Source organism: Oncorhynchus masou, chromosome 33 (genome assembly GCF_036934945.1).
Source record: "Oncorhynchus masou masou isolate Uvic2021 chromosome 33, UVic_Omas_1.1, whole genome shotgun sequence".
Lineage (NCBI taxonomy): Eukaryota > Metazoa > Chordata > Actinopteri > Salmoniformes > Salmonidae > Oncorhynchus > Oncorhynchus masou.
Genome location: NC_088244.1, coordinates 452075 through 472138, shown reverse-complemented (window position 1 = coordinate 472138; position 20064 = coordinate 452075). Strand labels below are relative to the sequence as shown.

General features: G+C 46.9%; 1 protein-coding gene across 1 annotated transcript in view; it reads right to left on the bottom strand.

Moving 5' to 3' along the window:
- Positions 1 to 723: 723 nt before the first annotated feature.
- Positions 724 to 20064, bottom strand: part of LOC135527663 (V-type proton ATPase subunit S1-like) — a 30082-nt gene continuing 10741 nt past the window's right edge. Inside the window, 10 exon segments of the mRNA XM_064956147.1 lie at positions 724 to 2201; positions 2291 to 2347; positions 2349 to 2535; positions 2630 to 2680; positions 2825 to 2982; positions 11132 to 11296; positions 13364 to 13449; positions 15749 to 15789; positions 15943 to 16211; positions 16344 to 16470. Coding sequence (XP_064812219.1) covers positions 1992 to 2201; positions 2291 to 2347; positions 2349 to 2535; positions 2630 to 2680; positions 2825 to 2982; positions 11132 to 11296; positions 13364 to 13449; positions 15749 to 15789; positions 15943 to 16211; positions 16344 to 16470 — 1351 coding nt within the window. The 3' untranslated portion in view covers positions 724 to 1991.

Here is a 20064-nt window from a genome sequence, read left to right as displayed (position 1 = left end):
GAGTCGTGGTCAGCTTTTCTGAAAGGGGGGCGGGGCAGGGCCTTATATGCGTCGCAGAAGTTAGAATAACAGTGATCCAAGGTTTTGCCAGCCCTGGTGGCGCAATCGATATGCTGATACATTTTAGGGAGTCTTGTTTTCAGATTAGCCTTGTTAAAATCCCCAGCAACAATGAATGCCGCCTCAGGATGTATGGATTCCAGTTTGCAGAGTCAAATAAAGTTCGTTCAGAGCCATCGATGTGTCTGCTTGGGGGGGAATATATACAGCTGTGATTATAATCGAAGAGAATTCTCTTGGTAGGTAATGCGGTCTACATTTGATTGTGAGGAATTCTAAATCAGGTGAACAGAAGGATTTGAGTTCCTGTATGTTTCTGTGATCACACCACGTCTCGTTAGCCATAAGGCATACGCCCCCGCCCCTCTTCTTACCAGAAAGGTGTTTGTTTCTGTCGGCGCGATGCGTGGAGAAACCCGCTGGCTGCACCGCATCCGAGAGCGTCTCTCCAGTGAGCCATGTTTCCGTGAAGCAAAGAACGTTACAGTCTCTGATGTCCCTCTGGGATGCTCACAGACACACGTGCGTTCCTCTCACACAGACACACGTGCGTTCCTCTCACACAGACACACGTGCGTTCCTCTCACACAGACACACGTGCGTTCCTCTCACACAGACACACGTGCGTTCCTCTCACACAGACACACGTTCACAGAGACTTAATTGACGTTGTTCATTCAAGGCTTTATTGGGATTAATCACAGCAGCACCATGACAGTCACACAGGACGAGAGACACTACTAATATTAGAATATATAAACCATATTTGAACGATATCATGACTCTGTCCAGGAAGACCAGACAAGCCTTCCTCTAACAACAACTCATATAAAACCACAGAACTTGAAAAAAGTAAACACAAGGTAGGTCATCTAACTCTAACCTCTGACCCCCGTCCGGTTCGTCTCCGTGCCTCAACCTCCTCTCATAGTAACCCTTTAATCCCCTGTTGGAGCCTGGAGTAACTCCCTGTCATACTGCACACATTAAAACCTTTAGTGAAACCTGGGTCACGTCTCTGACGGCACCCTATTCCTTAGATAGTGCACTTCCCCTATTGGCCCTGGTCAAAAGTAGGGCACTTTACAGAATAGGGTGCCATTTCAGACGTGGCCCTAGTTACCCTACACGCTGCTAACCTAGGCTACGATCAAGATACAATCACAAGGTCAAACACAATACATATATACTGAGCGTACAAAACATTAACAACACCTGCTCTTTTCCATGACAGAGACTGATCAGGTGAATCCAGGTGAAAGCTATGATCCCTTATTCAAGTCACTGGTTAAATCCATTGGTCAGTGTTTACAACATGGGTTGTATTCGCTAAAGAACAGCAGCATGTAATATCAGCCTTCACACCAAAATGACAAAGACAGGAATGATGGATAGACTGACACCCCTCAGTAACAGACTCCCCCCTTCTCTACCATAAATATTCATCCCTTATTCCCCTCCTTAACAGACTCCTCCCTTCTCTACCATAAATATTCATCCCTTATTCCCCTCCTTAACAGACTCCTCCCTTCTCTACCATAAATATTCATCCCTTATTCCCCTCCTTCCCCTCAGAAATAGACTCCCCCCTTCTCTACCATAAATATTCATCCCTTATTCCCCTCCTTAACAGACTCCTCCCTTCTCTACCATAAATATTCATCCCTTATTCCCCTCCTTAACAGACTCCTCCCTTCTCTACCATAAATATTCATCCCTTATTCCCCTCCTTCCCCTCAGTAAGACTCCTCCCTTCTCTACCATAAATATTCATCCCTTATTCCCCTCCTTAACAGACTCCCCCCTTCTCTACCATAAATATTCATCCCTCTGTGACCACGTCCGTCCGTCTGTCCGTCTATGTGTGTGTGTGTGTGTGTGTGTGTAAGGTGTGTGTGTGTTTGGGGCATTATTTGCTTGTGGTATGTGTGTTAGTCAGTCTGTGGTACGGAGATAGCAGGTCCCTTGGGGTCATCAAAACGGTCCATGGTGTGTAGCTGCATGATCATATGGAGGCCGTAGGTCAGGACCATGAGCATCAGTAGACTGGTGAGCAGTCCCATCCAGATACCAGGACTGAAGAACCCTGCACAGTCACTGGCATAGGAGAACTCTCCCCCTGCCAAGTTGAAACCCTGGATCTAGAGGGGGTGAGAGAGAGAGAGAAGTTGTTTCAACTTGCAGTTAGTATTCTGTTTGTTTCACAGACACACACTGTTACACCCCCTACCTGGAAGTCCGTGAAGGAGACCCTCCACTGGTTAGCAGGGTCTTTGGAGGGGGTATCTGCGCGGAACCAGGAGGGGGTATCTGAAGTTAGTGACTGACTGACAGCGGTAGGAGTACTCAGCCGGCGCGTACACGTTACGGCTCCCGTTAAACGTTGCTTTCTGACCGTCGTATTCTATCTCCACGGCGTCGAGCGTGAACCAGCGGCGAGCTGACACCTTGAAGTGGCGCTGGGACATGGCAAACCTGGAGACGGAGACACACACACAAACTCTTTTGAACTCATTCTGTGTGTGTAAGTGTGTAAGTGTGTGTGTGTGTGTGTGTCCAGTTTACTCACACTAGTTTGAAGGAACGGTGTCCCAGGATATTCTCATAGTTTAGAACCAGACTGACAGAAAGGTGAAAGAGAAATATTGTAATAAAAATGGACAACATAATAATTAGTTCCAATCATTTCCAAGTTCAGCATCACAGGATGTGATGTCAGGACTGTTCACAACTTCCTGTCCAGCTATAAACCCTAACCTCTGACCTGGAGTGTGATTGGTTACAGAGGGAGCCCTGGAGCCTAGGGGTCACGCCCTCGCCAAAGGTCAGAGAGGTGAGGTCGTGTCGTTCCCAACGACCACCACGGAGCACGCTCACGGTCAGGTTCTCCGCCCACAGCATGATACAGCCGGCTCCGCCCTCCTGGAGAGAGAGATTAGAAATAAATATATCAGGCACAATCAACTCAAACAGCGGCTCCCACAAATACGATGATGAAACTTCTGGCTGTTATCCTGTTACAGCAGGGCGAAGAGCACCACGTACTGCTCTGTTATCCTGTTACAGCAGGGCGAAGAGCACCACGTACTGCTCTGTTATCCTGTTACAGCAGGGCGAAGAGCACCACGTACTGCTCTGTTATCCTGTTACAGCAGGGCGAAGAGCACCACGTACTGCTCTGTTATCCTGTTACAGCAGGGCGAAGAGCACCACGTACTGCTCTGTTATCCTGTTACAGCAGGGCGAAGAGCACCACGTACTGCTCTGTTATCCTGTTACAGCGGGGCGAAGAGCACCACGTACTGCTCTGTTATCCTGTTACAGCAGGGCGAAGAGCACCACGTACTGCTCTGTTATCCTGTTACAGCGGGGCGAAGAGCACCACGTACTGCTCTGTTATCCTGTTACAGCAGGGCGAAGAGCACCACGTACTGCTCTGTTATCCTGTTACAGCGGGGCGAAGAGCACCACTTACTGCTCTGTTATCCTGTTACAGCAGGGCGAAGAGCACCACTTACTGCTCTGTTATCCTGTTACAGCGGGGCGAAGAGCACCACTTACTGCTCTGTTATCCTGTTACAGCAGGGCGAAGAGCACCACGTACTGCTCTGTTATCCTGTTACAGCGGGGCGAAGAGCACCACTTACTGCTCTGTTATCCTGTTACAGCAGGGCGAAGAGCACCACGTACTGCTCTGTTATCCTGTTACAGCGGGGCGAAGAGCACCACGTACTGCTCTGTTATCCTGTTACAGCAGGGCGAAGAGCACCACGTACTGCTCTGTTATCCTGTTACAGCAGGGCGAAGAGCACCACGTACTGCTCTGTTATCCTGTTACAGCGGGGCGAAGAGCACCACGTACTGCTCTGTTATCCTGTTACAGCGGGGCGAAGAGCACCACGTACTGCTCTGTTATCCTGTTACAGCAGGGCGAAGAGCACCACGTACTGCTCTGTTATCCTGTTACAGCAGGGCGAAGAGCACCACGTACTGCTCTGTTATCCTGTTACAGCGGGGCGAAGAGCACCACGTACTGCTCTGTTATCCTGTTACAGCGGGGCGAAGAGCACCACGTACTGCTCTGTTATCCTGTTACAGCAGGGCGAAGAGCACCACGTACTGCTCTGTTATCCTGTTACAGCAGGGCGAAGAGCACCACGTACTGCTCTGTTATCCTGTTACAGCGGGGCGAAGAGCACCACGTACTGCTCTGTTATCCTGTTACAGCAGGGCGAAGAGCACCACGTACGGGCTCTGTTATCCTGTTACAGCAGGGTGAAGAGCACCACGTACTGCTCTGTTATCCTGTTACAGAAGAGCACCACGTACTGCTCTGTTATCCTGTTACAGCAGGGCGAAGAGCACCACGTACTGCTCTGTTATCCTGTTACAGCAGGGCGAAGAGCACCACGTACTGCTCTGTTATCCTGTTACAGCGGGGCGAAGAGCACCACGTACTGCTCTGTTATCCTGTTACAGCAGGGCGAAGAGCACCACGTACTGCTCTGTTATCCTGTTACAGCAGGGCGGGGCGAAGAGCACCACGTACTGCTCTGTTATCCTGTTACAGCGGGGCGAAGAGCACCACGTACTGCTCTGTTATCCTGTTACAGCAGGGCGAAGAGCACCACGTACTGCTCTGTTATCCTGTTACAGCAGGGCGAAGAGCACCACGTACTGCTCTGTTATCCTGTTACAGCAGGGCGAAGAACACCACGTACTGCTCTGTTATCCTGTTACAGCGGGGCGAAGAGCACCACGTACTGCTCTGTTATCCTGTTACAGCAGGGCGAAGAGCACCACGTACTGCTCTGTTATCCTGTTACAGCGGGGCGAAGAGCACCACGTACTGCTCTGTTATCCTGTTACAGCGGGGCGAAGAGCACCACGTACTGCTCTGTTATCCTGTTACAGCGGGGCGAAGAGCACCACGTACTGCTCTGTTATCCTGTTACAGCAGGGCGAAGAGCACCACGTACTGCTCTGTTATCCTGTTACAGCAGGGCGAAGAGCACCACGTACTGCTCTGTTATCCTGTTACAGCAGGGCGAAGAGCACCACGTACTGCTCTGTTATCCTGTTACAGCGGGGCGAAGAGCACCACGTACTGCTCTGTTATCCTGTTACAGCAGGGCGAAGAGCACCACGTACTGCTCTGTTATCCTGTTACAGCAGGGCGAAGAGCACCACGTACTGCTCTGTTATCCTGTTACAGCAGGGCGAAGAGCACCACGTACTGCTCTGTTATCCTGTTACAGCAGGGCGAAGAGCACCACGTACTGCTCTGTTATCCTGTTACAGCAGGGCGAAGAGCACCACGTACTGCTCTGTTATCCTGTTACAGCAGGGCGAAGAGCACCACGTACTGCTCTGTTATCCTGTTACAGCAGGGCGAAGAGCACCACGTACTGCTCTGTTATCCTGTTACAGCGGGGCGAAGAGCACCACGTACTGCTCTGTTATCCTGTTACAGCAGGGCGAAGAGCACCACGTACTGCTCTGTTATCCTGTTACAGCAGGGTGAAGAACACCATCCCAACTGTGAAGCACAGGGGTGGCAGCATCATGGTGTGGGGGTGCTTTGCTGCAGGAGGGACAGGTGCACTTCACAAAATAGATGGCTTCATGAGGGAGGAAATTATGTGGATATATTGAAGCAACATCTCAAGACATCAGTCAGGTAGATAAAGCTTGGTTACAAATGGGTCTTCCACATGGACAAAGACCCCAAGCATACTTCCAAAGTTGTGGCAAAATGGCTTAAGGACAACAAAGTCAAGGTATTGGAGTGGCCATCACAAAGCCCTGACCTCAATCCCATAGACAATTTGTGGGCAGAACTAAAAAAAGTGTGTGCGAGCAATGAGGCCTACAAACCTGATTCAGTTACACCAGTTCTGTCAGGGGGAATGGGCCAAAATTCACCCATCTTATTGTGGGGGGAGGATAGAGAGAGTAGAGGGGGGAGGAGGGAGAGCAGACAGAGAGGAGGGAGAGAGTTCTCATCCTGGAATATACAAGGCCTGAGGTCATCTGCCTTTGGAGAGAGTAGAGGGGGGAGGAGGGAGAGAGTAGAGGGGGAGGAGGGAGAGCAGACAGAGAGGAGGGAGAGTAGAGGGGGGAGGAGGGAGAGAGTTGGGAGGGGGAGGAGGGAGAGAGTTGGGAGGGGGAGGAGGGAGAGAGTAGAGGGGGAGGAGGGAGAGAGTTGGGAGGGGGAGGAGGGAGAGAGTTGGGAGGGGGAGGAGGGAGAGTTCTCATCCTGGAATATACAAGGTCTGAGGTCATCTGCCTTTGGAGAGAGTAGAGGGGGAGGAGGGAGAGAGTAGAGGGGGGAGGAGGGAGAGCAGACAGAGAGGAGGGAGAGTAGAGGGGGAGGAGGGAGAGAGTTGGGAGGGGGAGGAGGGAGAGAGTTGGGAGGGGGAGGAGGGAGAGAGTAGAGGGGGAGGAGGGAGAGAGTTGGGAGGGGGAGAAGGGAGAGAGTTGGGAGGGGGAGGAGGGAGAGAGTAGAGGGGGGAGGAGGGAGAGAGTAGAGGGGGAGGAGGGAGAGTTCTCATCCTGGAATATCCAAGGTCTGAGGTCATCTGCCTTTGGCCTAAAGAGCAGGAACCTGGACTTCATCAAAGAAATCGGAAATACAGATATGGTCATCCTACAAGAAACATGGTATAAAGGAGATGGACTGGTTGGCACTGGTTGCCCTCTAGGTTTCAGATGGTATACCCAGTGTCTATTCCTAGTGTATGGTATACCCAGTGTATATTCCTAATGTATGGTATACTCAGTGTCTATTCCTAGTGTATGGTATACCCAGTGTCTATACCCAGTGTCTATTCCTGGTGTATGGTATACCCAGTGTCTATTCCTAATGTATGCTATACCCAGTGTCTATTCCTAGTGTATGGTATACCCAGTGTATATTCCTAGTGTATGGTATACCCAGTGTCTATTCCTAGTGTATGGTATACCCAGTGTATATTCCTAGTGTATGGTATACCCAGTGTCTATTCCTAGTGTATGGTATACCCAGTGTCTATTCCTAATGTATGGTATACCCAGTGTCTATTCCTGGTGTATATTCCTAGTGTATGGTATACCCGGTGTCTATTCCTAGTGTATGGTATACCCAGTGTCTATTCCTAGTGTATGGTATACCCAGTGTCTATTCCTAGTGTATGGTATACCCAGTGTCTATTCCTAGTGTATGGTATACCCAGTGTCTATTCCTAGTGTATGGTATACCCAGTGTCTATTCCTAGTGTATGGTATACCCAGTGTATATTCCTAGTGTATGGTATACCCAGTGTCTATTCCTAATGTATGGTATACCCAGTGTCTATTCCTGGTGTATATTCCTAGTGTATGGTATACCCAGTGTCTATTCCTAGTGTATGGTATACCCAGTGTCTATTCCTAGTGTATGGTATACCCAGTGTCTATTCCTAGTGTATGGTATACCCAGTGTATATTCCTAGTGTATGGTATACCCAGTGTATATTCCTAGTGCATGGTATACCCAGTGTATATTCCTAGTGTATGGTATACCCAGTGTATATTCCTAATGCATGGTATACCCAGTGTATATTCCTAGTGTATGGTATACCCAGTGTATATTCCTAGTGCATGGTATACCCAGTGTCTATTCCTAGTGTATGGTATACCCAGTGTATATTCCTAATGCATGGTATACCCAGTGTATATTCCTAGTGCATGGTATACCCAGTGTATATTCCTAATGCATGGTATACCCAGTGTATATTCCTAGTGTATGGTATACCCAGTGTCTATTCCTAGTGTATGGTATACCCAGTGTATATTCCTAGTGCATGGTATACCCAGTGTATATTCCTAGTGCATGGTATACCCAGTGTATATTCCTAGTGCATGGTATACCCAGTGTATATTCCTAGTGTATGGTATACCCAGTGTATATTCCTAGTGTATGGTATACCCCGTGTATATTCCTAGTGTATGGTATACCCAGTGTCTATTCCTAGTGCATGGTATACCCAGTGTCTATTCCTAGTGCATGGTATACCCAGTGTCTATTCCTAGTGCATGGTATACCCAGTGTATATTCCTAGTGCATGGTATACCCAGTGTATATTCCTAGTGCATGGTATACCCAGTGTATATTCCTAGTGCATGGTATACCCAGTGTATATTCCTAGTGCATGGTATACCCAGTGTATATTCCTAGTGCATGGTATACCCAGTGTATATTCCTAGTGCATGGTATACCCAGTGTATATTCCTAGTGCATGGTATACCCAGTGTATATTCCTAGTGCATGGTATACCCAGTGTATATTCCTAGTGCATGGTATACCCAGTGTCTATTCCTAGTGTATGGTATACCCAGTGTCTATTCCTAGTGCATGGTATACCCAGTGTCTATTCCTAGTGCATGGTATACCCAGTGTATATTCCTAGTGTATGGTATACCCAGTGTATATTCCTGGTGCATGGTATACCCAGTGTATATTCCTAGTGCATGGTATACCCAGTGTATATTCCTAGTGCATGGTATACCCAGTGTATATTCCTAGTGCATGGTATACCCAGTGTATATTCCTAGTGCATGGTATACCCAGTGTATATTCCTAGTGTATGGTATACCCAGTGTATATTCCTAGTGTATGGTATACCCAGTGTCTATTCCTAGTGTATGGTATACCCAGTGTATATTCCTAGTGTATGGTATACCCAGTGTATATTCCTAGTGCATGGTATACCCAGTGTATATTCCTAGTGTATGGTATACCCAGTGTATATTCCTAGTGCATGGTATACCCAGTGTATATTCCTAGTGCATGGTATACCCAGTGTATATTCCTAGTGCATGGTATACCCAGTGTATATTCCTAGTGTATGGTATACCCCGTGTATATTCCTAGTGTATGGTATACCCAGTGTCTATTCCTAGTGCATGGTATACCCAGTGTCTATTCCTAGTGCATGGTATACCCAGTGTCTATTCCTAGTGTATGGTATACCCAGTGTATATTCCTAGTGTATGGTATACCCAGTGTATATTCCTAGTGCATGGTATACCCAGTGTATATTCCTAGTGTATGGTATACCCAGTGTATATTCCTAGTGCATGGTATACCCAGTGTATATTCCTAGTGCATGGTATACCCAGTGTATATTCCTAGTGCATGGTATACCCAGTGTATATTCCTAGTGCATGGTATACCCAGTGTATATTCCTAGTGCATGGTATACCCAGTGTATATTCCTAGTGCATGGTATACCCAGTGTCTATTCCTAGTGTATGGTATACCCAGTGTCTATTCCTAGTGCATGGTATACCCAGTGTCTATTCCTAGTGCATGGTATACCCAGTGTATATTCCTAGTGTATGGTATACCCAGTGTATATTCCTGGTGCATGGTATACCCAGTGTATATTCCTAGTGCATGGTATACCCAGTGTATATTCCTAGTGCATGGTATACCCAGTGTATATTCCTAGTGCATGGTATACCCAGTGTATATTCCTAGTGCATGGTATACCCAGTGTATATTCCTAGTGCATGGTATACCCAGTGTATATTCCTAGTGTATGGTATACCCAGTGTATATTCCTAGTGTATGGTATACCCAGTGTCTATTCCTAGTGTATGGTATACCCAGTGTATATTCCTAGTGCATGGTATACCCAGTGTATATTCCTAGTGTATGGTATACCCAGTGTATATTCCTAGTGCATGGTATACCCAGTGTATATTCCTAGTGCATGGTATACCCAGTGTATATTCCTAGTGCATGGTATACCCAGTGTATATTCCTAGTGCATGGTATACCCAGTGTCTATTCCTAGTGCATGGTATACCCAGTGTCTATTCCTAGTGCATGGTATACCCAGTGTCTATTCCTAGTGCATGGTATACCCAGTGTATATTCCTAGTGCATGGTATACCCAGTGTATATTCCTAGTGTATGGTATACCCAGTGTATATTCCTAGTGTATGGTATACCCAGTGTATATTCCTAGTGTATGGTATACCCAGTGTATATTCCTAGTGTATGGTATACCCAGTGTCTATTCCTAATGTATGGTATACCCAGTGTATATTCCTAGTGTATGGTATACCCAGTGTATATTCCTAGTGTATGGTATACCCAGTGTATATTCCTAGTGTATGGTATACCCCGTGTATATTCCTAGTGTATGGTATACCCCGTGTAGATTCCTAGTGTATGGTATACCCAGTGTCTATTCCTAGTGTATGGTATACCCAGTGTATATTCCTAGTGTATGGTATACCCAGTGTATATTCCTAGTGTATGGTATACCCAGTGTATATTCCTAGTGTATGGTATACCCAGTGTATATTCCTAGTGTATGGTATACCCCGTGTAGATTCCTAGTGTATGGTATACCCAGTGTCTATTCCTAGTGTATGGTATACCCAGTGTATATTCCTAGTGTATGGTATACCCAGTGTATATTCCTAGTGTATGGTATACCCAGTGTATATTCCTAGTGTATGGTATACCCCGTGTAGATTCCTAGTGTATGGTATACCCAGTGTATATTCCTAGTGTATGGTATACCCAGTGTATATTCCTAGTGTATGGTATACCCAGTGTATATTCCTAGTGCATGGTATACCCAGTGTATATTCCTAGTGCATGGTATACCCAGTGTATATTCCTAGTGCATGGTATACCCCGTGTATATTCCTAGTGTATGGTATACCCAGTGTAGATTTCCACACTATAAGATTGGAATAATAAATGTGAAAATGTAATAATTCACAGTATGAAAAGAGGTGTTTGAAAAGACACCCTGAAACTTCAGCCTGTTCTGTTAGGATGGAGTTTTGGTCTGCCTGGTGACATCACGAGGCAGTAAGTTCGTTAATAACTCTGACAACGAGCTGTTTTTGGTCTTTCCCTTCCCCATTCAGACCACTCCTTGAAAGATTCCTCTTTGCTAAGAGGCCATTTTTGTTTATTTTTGACCATTTTAATAGAAAACAAATCAGTGAGGTACTTAAATTGTTACCCAGAGATCAAATCGGCCGCATTGGGCCTTTAAACAAGGTAGAAAGAAACAGATCTTACCTTAAACTCAACTGGAGGGAAGACCACTGTCTTCACCTTGACTAGTTTCTCTCCTCTTTCTCTCTCCCGCTGTCTGTCTCTCTCCCTCTTTCTGTCTCCGTACTGCAATAGGGAGCGCCCTCCTCCCACACTAGCCTCCATATCCATAGACAGAGATGACACCTCCTAGGGAGACAGAGAGAGGTGGTAACCACACATCAGAGACAGAGATGATGACACCTCCTAGGGAGACAGAGAGAGGTGGTAACCACACATCAGAGACAGAGATGATGACACCTCCTAGGGAGACAGAGAGAGGTGGTAACCACACATCAGAGACAGAGATGATGACACCTCCTAGGGAGACAGAGAGAGGTGGTAACCACACAGCGACAGAGATGATGACACCTCCTAGGGAGACAGAGAGAGGTGGTAACCACACATCAGAGACAGAGATGATGACACCTCCTAGGGAGACAGAGAGAGGTGGTAACCACACATCAGAGACAGAGATGATGACACCTCCTAGGGAGACAGAGAGAGGTGGTAACCACACAGCGACAGAGATGATGACACCTCCTAGGGAGACAGAGAGAGGTGGTAACCACACAGAGACAGAGATGATGACACCTCCTAGGGAGACAGAGAGAGGTGGTAACCACACAGAGACAGAGATGATGACACCTCCTAGGGAGACAGAGAGAGGTGGTAACCACACATCAGAGACAGAGATGATGACACCTCCTAGGGAGACAGAGAGAGGTGGTAACCACACAGAGACAGAGATGATGACACCTCCTAGGGAGACAGAGAGAGGTGGTAACCACACAGAGACAGAGATGATGACACCTCCTAGGGAGACAGAGAGAGGTGGTAACCACACATCAGAGACAGAGATGATGACACCTCCTTGGGAGACAGAGAGAGGTGGTAACCACACAGAGACAGACAGAGATGATGACACCTCCTAGGGAGACAGAGAGAGGTGGTAACCACACATCAGAGACAGAGATGATGACACCTCCTAGGGAGACAGAGAGAGGTGGTAACCACACAGAGACAGAGATGATGACACCTCCTAGGGAGACAGAGAGAGGTGGTAACCACACAGAGACAGAGATGATGACACCTCCTAGGGAGACAGAGAGAGGTGGTAACCACACAGAGACAGAGATGATGACACCTCCTAGGGAGACAGAGAGAGGTGATAACCACACATCAGAGACAGAGATGATGACACCTCCTAGGGAGACAGAGAGAGGTGGTAACCACACAGAGACAGAGATGATGACACCTCCTAGGGAGACAGAGAGAGGTGGTAACCACACAGAGACAGAGATGATGACACCTCCTAGGGAGACAGAGAGAGGTGGTAACCACACATCAGAGACAGAGATGATGACACCTCCTAGGGAGACAGAGAGAGGTGGTAACCACACATCAGAGACAGAGATGATGACACCTCCTAGGGAGACAGAGAGAGGTGGTAACCACACAGAGACAGATGATGACACCTCCTAGGGAGACAGAGAGAGGTGGTAACCACACAGAGACAGAGATGATGACACCTCCTAGGGAGACAGAGAGAGGTGGTAACCACACAGAGACAGAGATGATGACACCTCCTAGGGAGACAGAGAGAGGTGGTAACCACACATCAGAGACAGAGATGATGACACCTCCTAGGGAGACAGAGAGAGGTGGTAACCACACATCAGAGACAGAGATGATGACACCTCCTTGGGAGACAGAGAGAGGTGGTAACCACACAGAGACAGACAGAGATGATGACACCTCCTAGGGAGACAGAGAGAGGTGGTAACCACACAGAGACAGAGATGATGACACCTCCTAGGGAGACAGAGAGAGGTGGTAACCACACATCAGAGACAGAGATGATGACACCTCCTAGGGAGACAGAGAGAGGTGGTAACCACACAGAGACAGACAGAGGGGGCTCTGGATGGATAGGCAAAGGATGGCTACTTTGAAGAATCTCAAATATAAAATATATTTAGATTTGTTTAACACTTTTTTGGTTACTACATGATTCCATATGTGTTATTTCATAGTTTTGATGTCTTCACTATTATTCTACAATGTAGATATCCCTTGAGTGAGTAGATGTGTCCAGACTTTTGACTGGTCCTGTACATCATAGACAGATTTAGAGTTAGAAAGTTTAATAAATGTAAACTCTCTTTCCTTGTATATGACAAACAAACACACAGACATGGATAAACACACACTTACCCGTGAGGGTCTCACTGCTGTGTAGACGGCAGTGTAGGGGACAGACTGGCTCTTCATAATGCTCATCACCTGTCCAATCACCTCATCTACACACACACACCAAGCCAGTCTTCAGCAATCTGCAGCATACTGTAATAAGGAACATGCAGGTGATGTTTGTCCCAGCAGAGCCACGTACAGTAGAACACACTACTAGAACAGTCGACCGGTAATACAGTAGAACACACTACTAGAACAGTAGATGCGTAATACGGTCGACCGGTAATACAGTCAAAGGTAGACCGGTAATACAGTAGACCGGTAATACAGTCGACCTGTAATACAGTAGACCGGTAATACAGTCAAAAGGTCGACCGGTAATACAGTAGACCAGTAATACAGTAGGCCGGTAATACAGTAGGCCGGTAATACAGTAGGCCGGTAATACAGTAGGCCGGTAATACAGTAGACCAGTAATACAGTAGACCAGTAATACAGTAGGCCGGTAATACAGTAGACCAGTAATACAGTAGACCAGTAATACAGTAGGCCGGTAATACAGTAGGCCAGTAATACAGTAGGCCGGTAATACAGTAGACCAGTAATACAGTAGACCGGTAATACAGTAGGCCGGTAATACAGTCAAAAGGTCGACCGGTAATACAGTCAAAAGGTCGACCGGTAATACAGTAGACCAGTAATACAGTAGGCCGGTAATACAGTAGACCGGTAATACAGTAGGCCGGTAATACAGTAGGCCGGTAATACAGTAGGCCGGTAATACAGTAGGCCGGTAATACAGTAGACCGGTAATACAGTCAAAAGGTCGACCGGTAATACAGTAGGCCGGTAATACAGTAGACCGGTAATACAGTAGGCCGGTAATACAGTAGGCCGGTAATACAGTAGGCCGGTAATACAGTAGGCCGGTAATACAGTAGGCCGGTAATACAGTAGGCCGGTAATACAGTAGGCCGGTAATACAGTAGACCGGTAATACAGTAGGCCGGTAATACAGTAGGCCGGTAACACAGTAGACCGGTAATACAGTCAAAAGGTCGACCGGTAATACAGTCAAAAGGTAGGCCGGTAACACAGTCGACCGGTAACACAGTCGGCCGGTAACACAGTCGGCCGGTAACACAGTCGGCCGGTAACACAGTCGACCGGTAACACAGTCGACCGGTAACACAGTCGACCGGTAACACAGTCGACCGGTAACACAGTCGACCGGTAACACAGTCGACCGGTAATACAGTAGACCGGTAATACAGTAGGCCGGTAATACAGTAGACCGGTAATACAGTAGACCGGTAATACAGTAGGCCGGTAATACAGTAGACCGGTAATACAGTAGACCGGTAATACAGTAGGCCGGTAATACAGTAGACCAGTAATACAGTAGACCGGTAATACAGTAGGCCGGTAATACAGTAGACCGGTAATACAGTAGACCAGTAATACAGTAGACCGGTAATACAGTAGGCCGGTAATACAGTAGACCAGTAATACAGTAGACCAGTAATACAGTAGACCAGTAATACAGTCGACCAGTAATACAGTCGACCAGTAATACAGTCGACCGGTAATACAGTCGGCCGGTAATACAGTCGGCCGGTAATACAGTCGGCCGGTAATACAGTAGACCGGTAATACAGTAGACCGGTAATACAGTAGGCCGGTAATACAGTCGGCCGGTAATACAGTCGGCCGGTAATACAGTCGGCCGGTAATACAGTCGACCGGTAATACAGTAGACCGGTAATACAGTAGACCGGTAATACAGTAGACCAGTAATACAGTAGACCAGTAATACAGTAGACCGGTAATACAGTAGGCCAGTAATACAGTAGGCCGGTAATACAGTAGGCCGGTAATACAGTAGGCCGGTAATACAGTAGGCCGGTAATACAGTAGACCAGTAATACAGTAGACCGGTAATACAGTAGACCGGTAATACAGTCGGCCGGTAATACAGTCGACCGGTAATACAGTCGACCGGTAATACAGTAGACCGGTAATACAGTAGACCGGTAATACAGTAGGCCGGTAATACAGTCGGCCGGTAATACAGTAGACCAGTAATACAGTAGGCCGGTAATACAGTAGGCCGGTAATACAGTAGACCGGTAATACAGTAGACCAGTAATACAGTAGACCAGTAATACAGTAGACCAGTAATACAGTAGACCAGTAATACAGTAGACCAGTAATACAGTAGACCAGTAATACAGTAGACCAGTAATACAGTAGACCGGTAATACAGTAGGCCGGTAATACAGTAGACCAGTAATACAGTAGACCAGTAATACAGTAGACCAGTAATACAGTAGACCAGTAATACAGTAGACCAGTAATACAGTAGACCAGTAATACAGTCGGCCGGTAATACAGTAGACCACTCACCATTCCCATTGAGAACCTCCTTAGCAGACATCAGATCAGATCTGTTAGAAACCAAAATCAGGTAAACCACACCCATATCTGTATAAACCACACCCATATCTGTATAAACCACACCCATATCTGTATAAACCACACACACACACACACACACAAAAAAACAGACCAGTGAGATAAGCAGAATCGTGTGTGTGTACCCGGTGCTGTAGGGTAGTCTGAAGACCAGCAGGGCAGGGGTAGACGTGTTGAGTCGTAGCTGGCTGAGTGTCTCTGGTTCCATGTAGAGAGGAGAGGTGTCTAATTGGTCCTGGAGTTGACCTATCACAGCACTGGATGCTGGCCAGGCCACGGCAGGCAGGACCAATGGGGAAGGGCTGGAGAGGAGCGCCCCCTCGAGGTTAGGGAAGGCACTGTCCTGCTTGTTGCCAAACGCCCCTCCGTACATGGTGAAGTCCTCAATACTCATCTGGGGGGGAGAGGAGACGGGGAGAGCGAGCGAGAGAGTCACACAAACAGTAAAAGACATTGGCTAACTAATATATGGGATACAAAGGTAGGTTTGAGAGTGTGTGTGTGTGTGTGTGTGTGTGTGTGCTACCTTGTCCTGCAGGAAGAGCAGTACGTTGCGCGGGGCGGACCCCAGGGCGGTCTCCAGGTATGAGCTCAGCTGAGTGACACCCACTATGTGACCAGCAGCAGGAACAGCCTGGGACGGCAGACCAGACCTGACATCGTTCAGGAGGGCCAGAAAAACAGGAAACAGAAACTAAGAGGATATGCCTGACAAGTAAACCAATGTTGAATTTCCAAAGTAAAAAGTATCCCTTGGGTTAGTCAGGGTTAGTCTGATTAAATCAGGCTGAAATACACCATTTATTGGTATATACAGCCTGAAACTCATGCAAATGTTCCTTACAATCCAGAATGTTGATTTTTTAAAAACATTTAAACTTATTCTACCGGTTGTCTGTGTGGTTTGTCCTTCAGCTCTAAATTTTAAACACAAAATCCACAGGAAAGTATTGTTGATGTTACTTTTTAGAGAGCTGGTAGGGATACGGTTGGTAATGGGGCGGCAGTGTAGCCTAGTGGTTAGAGCATTGGACTAGTAACCGAAAGGTTGCAAGTTCAAATCCCCGAGCTGACAAGGTACAAAATCTGTCGTTCTGCCCCTGAACAGGCAGTTAACCCACTGTTCCTAGGCCGTCATTGAAAATAAGAATTTGTTCTTAACTGACTTGCCTAGTAAAATAAAGGTAAAATAAAAAATAAATAATGAGGTCAAATTAGTTTCATATTCGATATTCAAAATAAAGTTTGTCACATGCACCGAATACAACAGGCGTAGTAGACCTCACAGTGAAATGCCGAATACAACAGGCGTAGTAGACCTCACAGTGAAATGCTGAATACAACAGGCGTAGTAGACCTCACAGTGAAATGCTGAATACAACAGGCGTAGTAGACCTCACAGTGAAATGCTGAATACAACAGGCGTAGTAGACTTCACAGTGAAATGCTGAATACAACAGGTGTAGTAGACCTCACAGTGAAATGCTGAATACAACAGGTGTAGTAGACCTCACAGTGAAATGCTGAATACAACAGGCGTAGTAGACCTCACAGTGAAATGCCGAATACAACAGGCGTAGTAGACCTCAGTGAAATGCTAAATACAACAGGTTTAGTAGACCTTTCAAGCCCTTAACCAACAATGCTTTAAGAAGTTTTGAAAAAGTGCTAAGTAATTTTTATGAATAATAAAGAAAATAAAAAATTTGAATTGAACAGCAGCAGTAAAATAACAATAATGAGGATATATACAGGGGGTACTGGTACTGAGTCAATGTGGAGGCTATATACAGGGGGTACCGGTACAGAGTCAATCTGGAGACAATATACAGGGGGTACCGGTACAGAGTCAATGTGGAGGCTATATACAGGGGGTACCGGTACAGAGTCAATGTGGAGGCTATATACAGGGGGTACTGGTACAGAGTCAATGTGCGGGGGCTATATACAGGGGGTACCGGTACAGAGTCAATGTGGAGACTATATACAGGGGGTACTGGTACAGAGTCAATGTGGAGGCTATATACAGGGGGTAATTCATGTTAGCAGACAATATTAACCAGGGAAATTGTGTCACTTCTCTTGCGTTCATTGCACGCAAAGTCAGGGTATATGCAACAGTTTGGGCCGTCTGGCTCGTTGAACTAATTTGCCAGAATTTTACATAATTATGACATAACATTGAAGGTTGTGCAATGTAACAGGAATATTTAGACTTATGGATGCCAACCGTTAGATAAAATACGGAACGGTTCCGTATTTCACTGAAATAAACGTTTTGTTTTCGAAATTATAGTTTCCGGATTCGACCATATTAATGACCAAAGGCTCGTATTTCTGTGTGTTATTATGTTATAATTAAATCTATGATTTGATATAGCAGTCTGACTGAGTGATGGTAGGCAGTAGCAAGCTCGTAAGCATTCACTCAAACAGCACTTTCGTGCGTTTTGCCAGCAGCTCTTTGCAAGCACAGCACTGTTTATGACTTCAAGCCTATCAGCCTAATGGCTGGTGTAACCGATGTGAAATGGCTAGCTAGTTAGCGGGGTGCGTGCTAATAGCGTTTCAAACGTCACTCGCTCTGAGACTTGGAGTGGTTGTTCCCCTTGCTCTGCATGGGTAACGCTGCTTCGATGGTAGCTGTTGTCGATGTGTTCCTGGTTCGAGCCCAGGTAGGGGCGAGGAGATGGACGGAAGCTATACTGTTACACTGGCAATACTAAAGTGCCTATAAGAACATCCAATAGTCAAAGGTATATGAGATACAAATGGCAGAGAGAAATAGTCCTATTAATACTATATTAACTACAACCTAAAACTTCTTACCTGGGAATATTGAAGACTTTGAAGAATTATTCACTAAACCCTAAACTTAATCTAAATCTTGTGGATATTGAGCAAGTTGAGATCACTAAACTGCTTGGGGTAACCCTGGATTGTAAACTGTCATGGTCAAAACATATTGATACAACAGGATCTATGATCGGGATAAGTCTGTCCATAAGGCGCTGCTCTACCTTCTTAACAGCACTGTCAAACAAGGCAGGTCCTACAGGCCCTAGTTTCTACCTTCTTAACAGCACTGTCAAACAAGGCAGGTCCTACAGGCCCTAGTTCGGTCGCACCTGGACTACTGTTCAGGCGTGTGGTCAGGTGCCACAAAAAAGGTTCAGAACAATATAATATGAATCTCTCCTGGCTCAAAGCGGAGGAGAGATTGACTTCGTCACTGCTTGTATTTATGAGAGGTATTGACATGTTGAATGCGGCCTCCCAGGTGGCGCAGTGGTCTAGGGCACCAGAGACTCTGGGTTAGAGCCCAGGCTCTGTCGCAGCGACTAAGAGGTCCACGGGGTGACGCACAATTGGCCTAGCGTCGTCCGGGTTAGGCCGGTAGGGATATCCTTGTCTCAACGCGCACCAGCGACTCCTGTGGCGGGCCGGGCGCAGTGCACGCTGACCAGGTCGCCAGGTGCACGGTGTTTCCTCCGACACATTGGGGCGGCTGGGTTCCGGGTTGGATACCCGCTGTGTTGAGAAGCAGTGCGGCTTGGTTGGGTTGTGTTTCGGAGGACGCATGACTTTCGACCTTCGTCTCTCCCGAGCCCGTACGGGAGTTGGAGCGATGAGACACGATAGTAACTTCTAATAATTGGACACCACAAAATTGGGGAGAAAAAGGGGTTAAAAATAAAGAAAAATATATAATAATAAAAGACATGTTGAATGCACCGAGCTGGCTAAACTACGAGCACACAGCTCGGACACCCATGCATACCCCACAAGACATGCCACCAGAGGTCTGTTTAAACTAATGGCACACAGCTCGGACACCCATGCATACCCCACAAGACATGCCACCAGAGGTCTTTTTAAACTACTGGCACACAGCTCGGATACCCAACCCACAAGACATGCCACCAGAGGTCTGTTTAAACTACTGGCACACAGCTCGGATACCCACCCCACAAGACATGCCACCAGAGGTCTCTTCACAGTCCCCAAGTCCAGAACAGACTATGGGAGGCGTACAGGACTACATGGAACTCTATTCCACATCAGGTAACTGATGCAGCAGTAGAATCAGATTTAAGAAACAGATAAAATACACCTGATGGAACAGCGGGGACTGTGAAACAACACAAACAGGCACAGACACACACAGACACATGGATTTTGTACTGTATATATGTGGTAGTGGTGGAGTAGGGGCCTGAGGGCACAGTCTGAATGTAATGTAATGT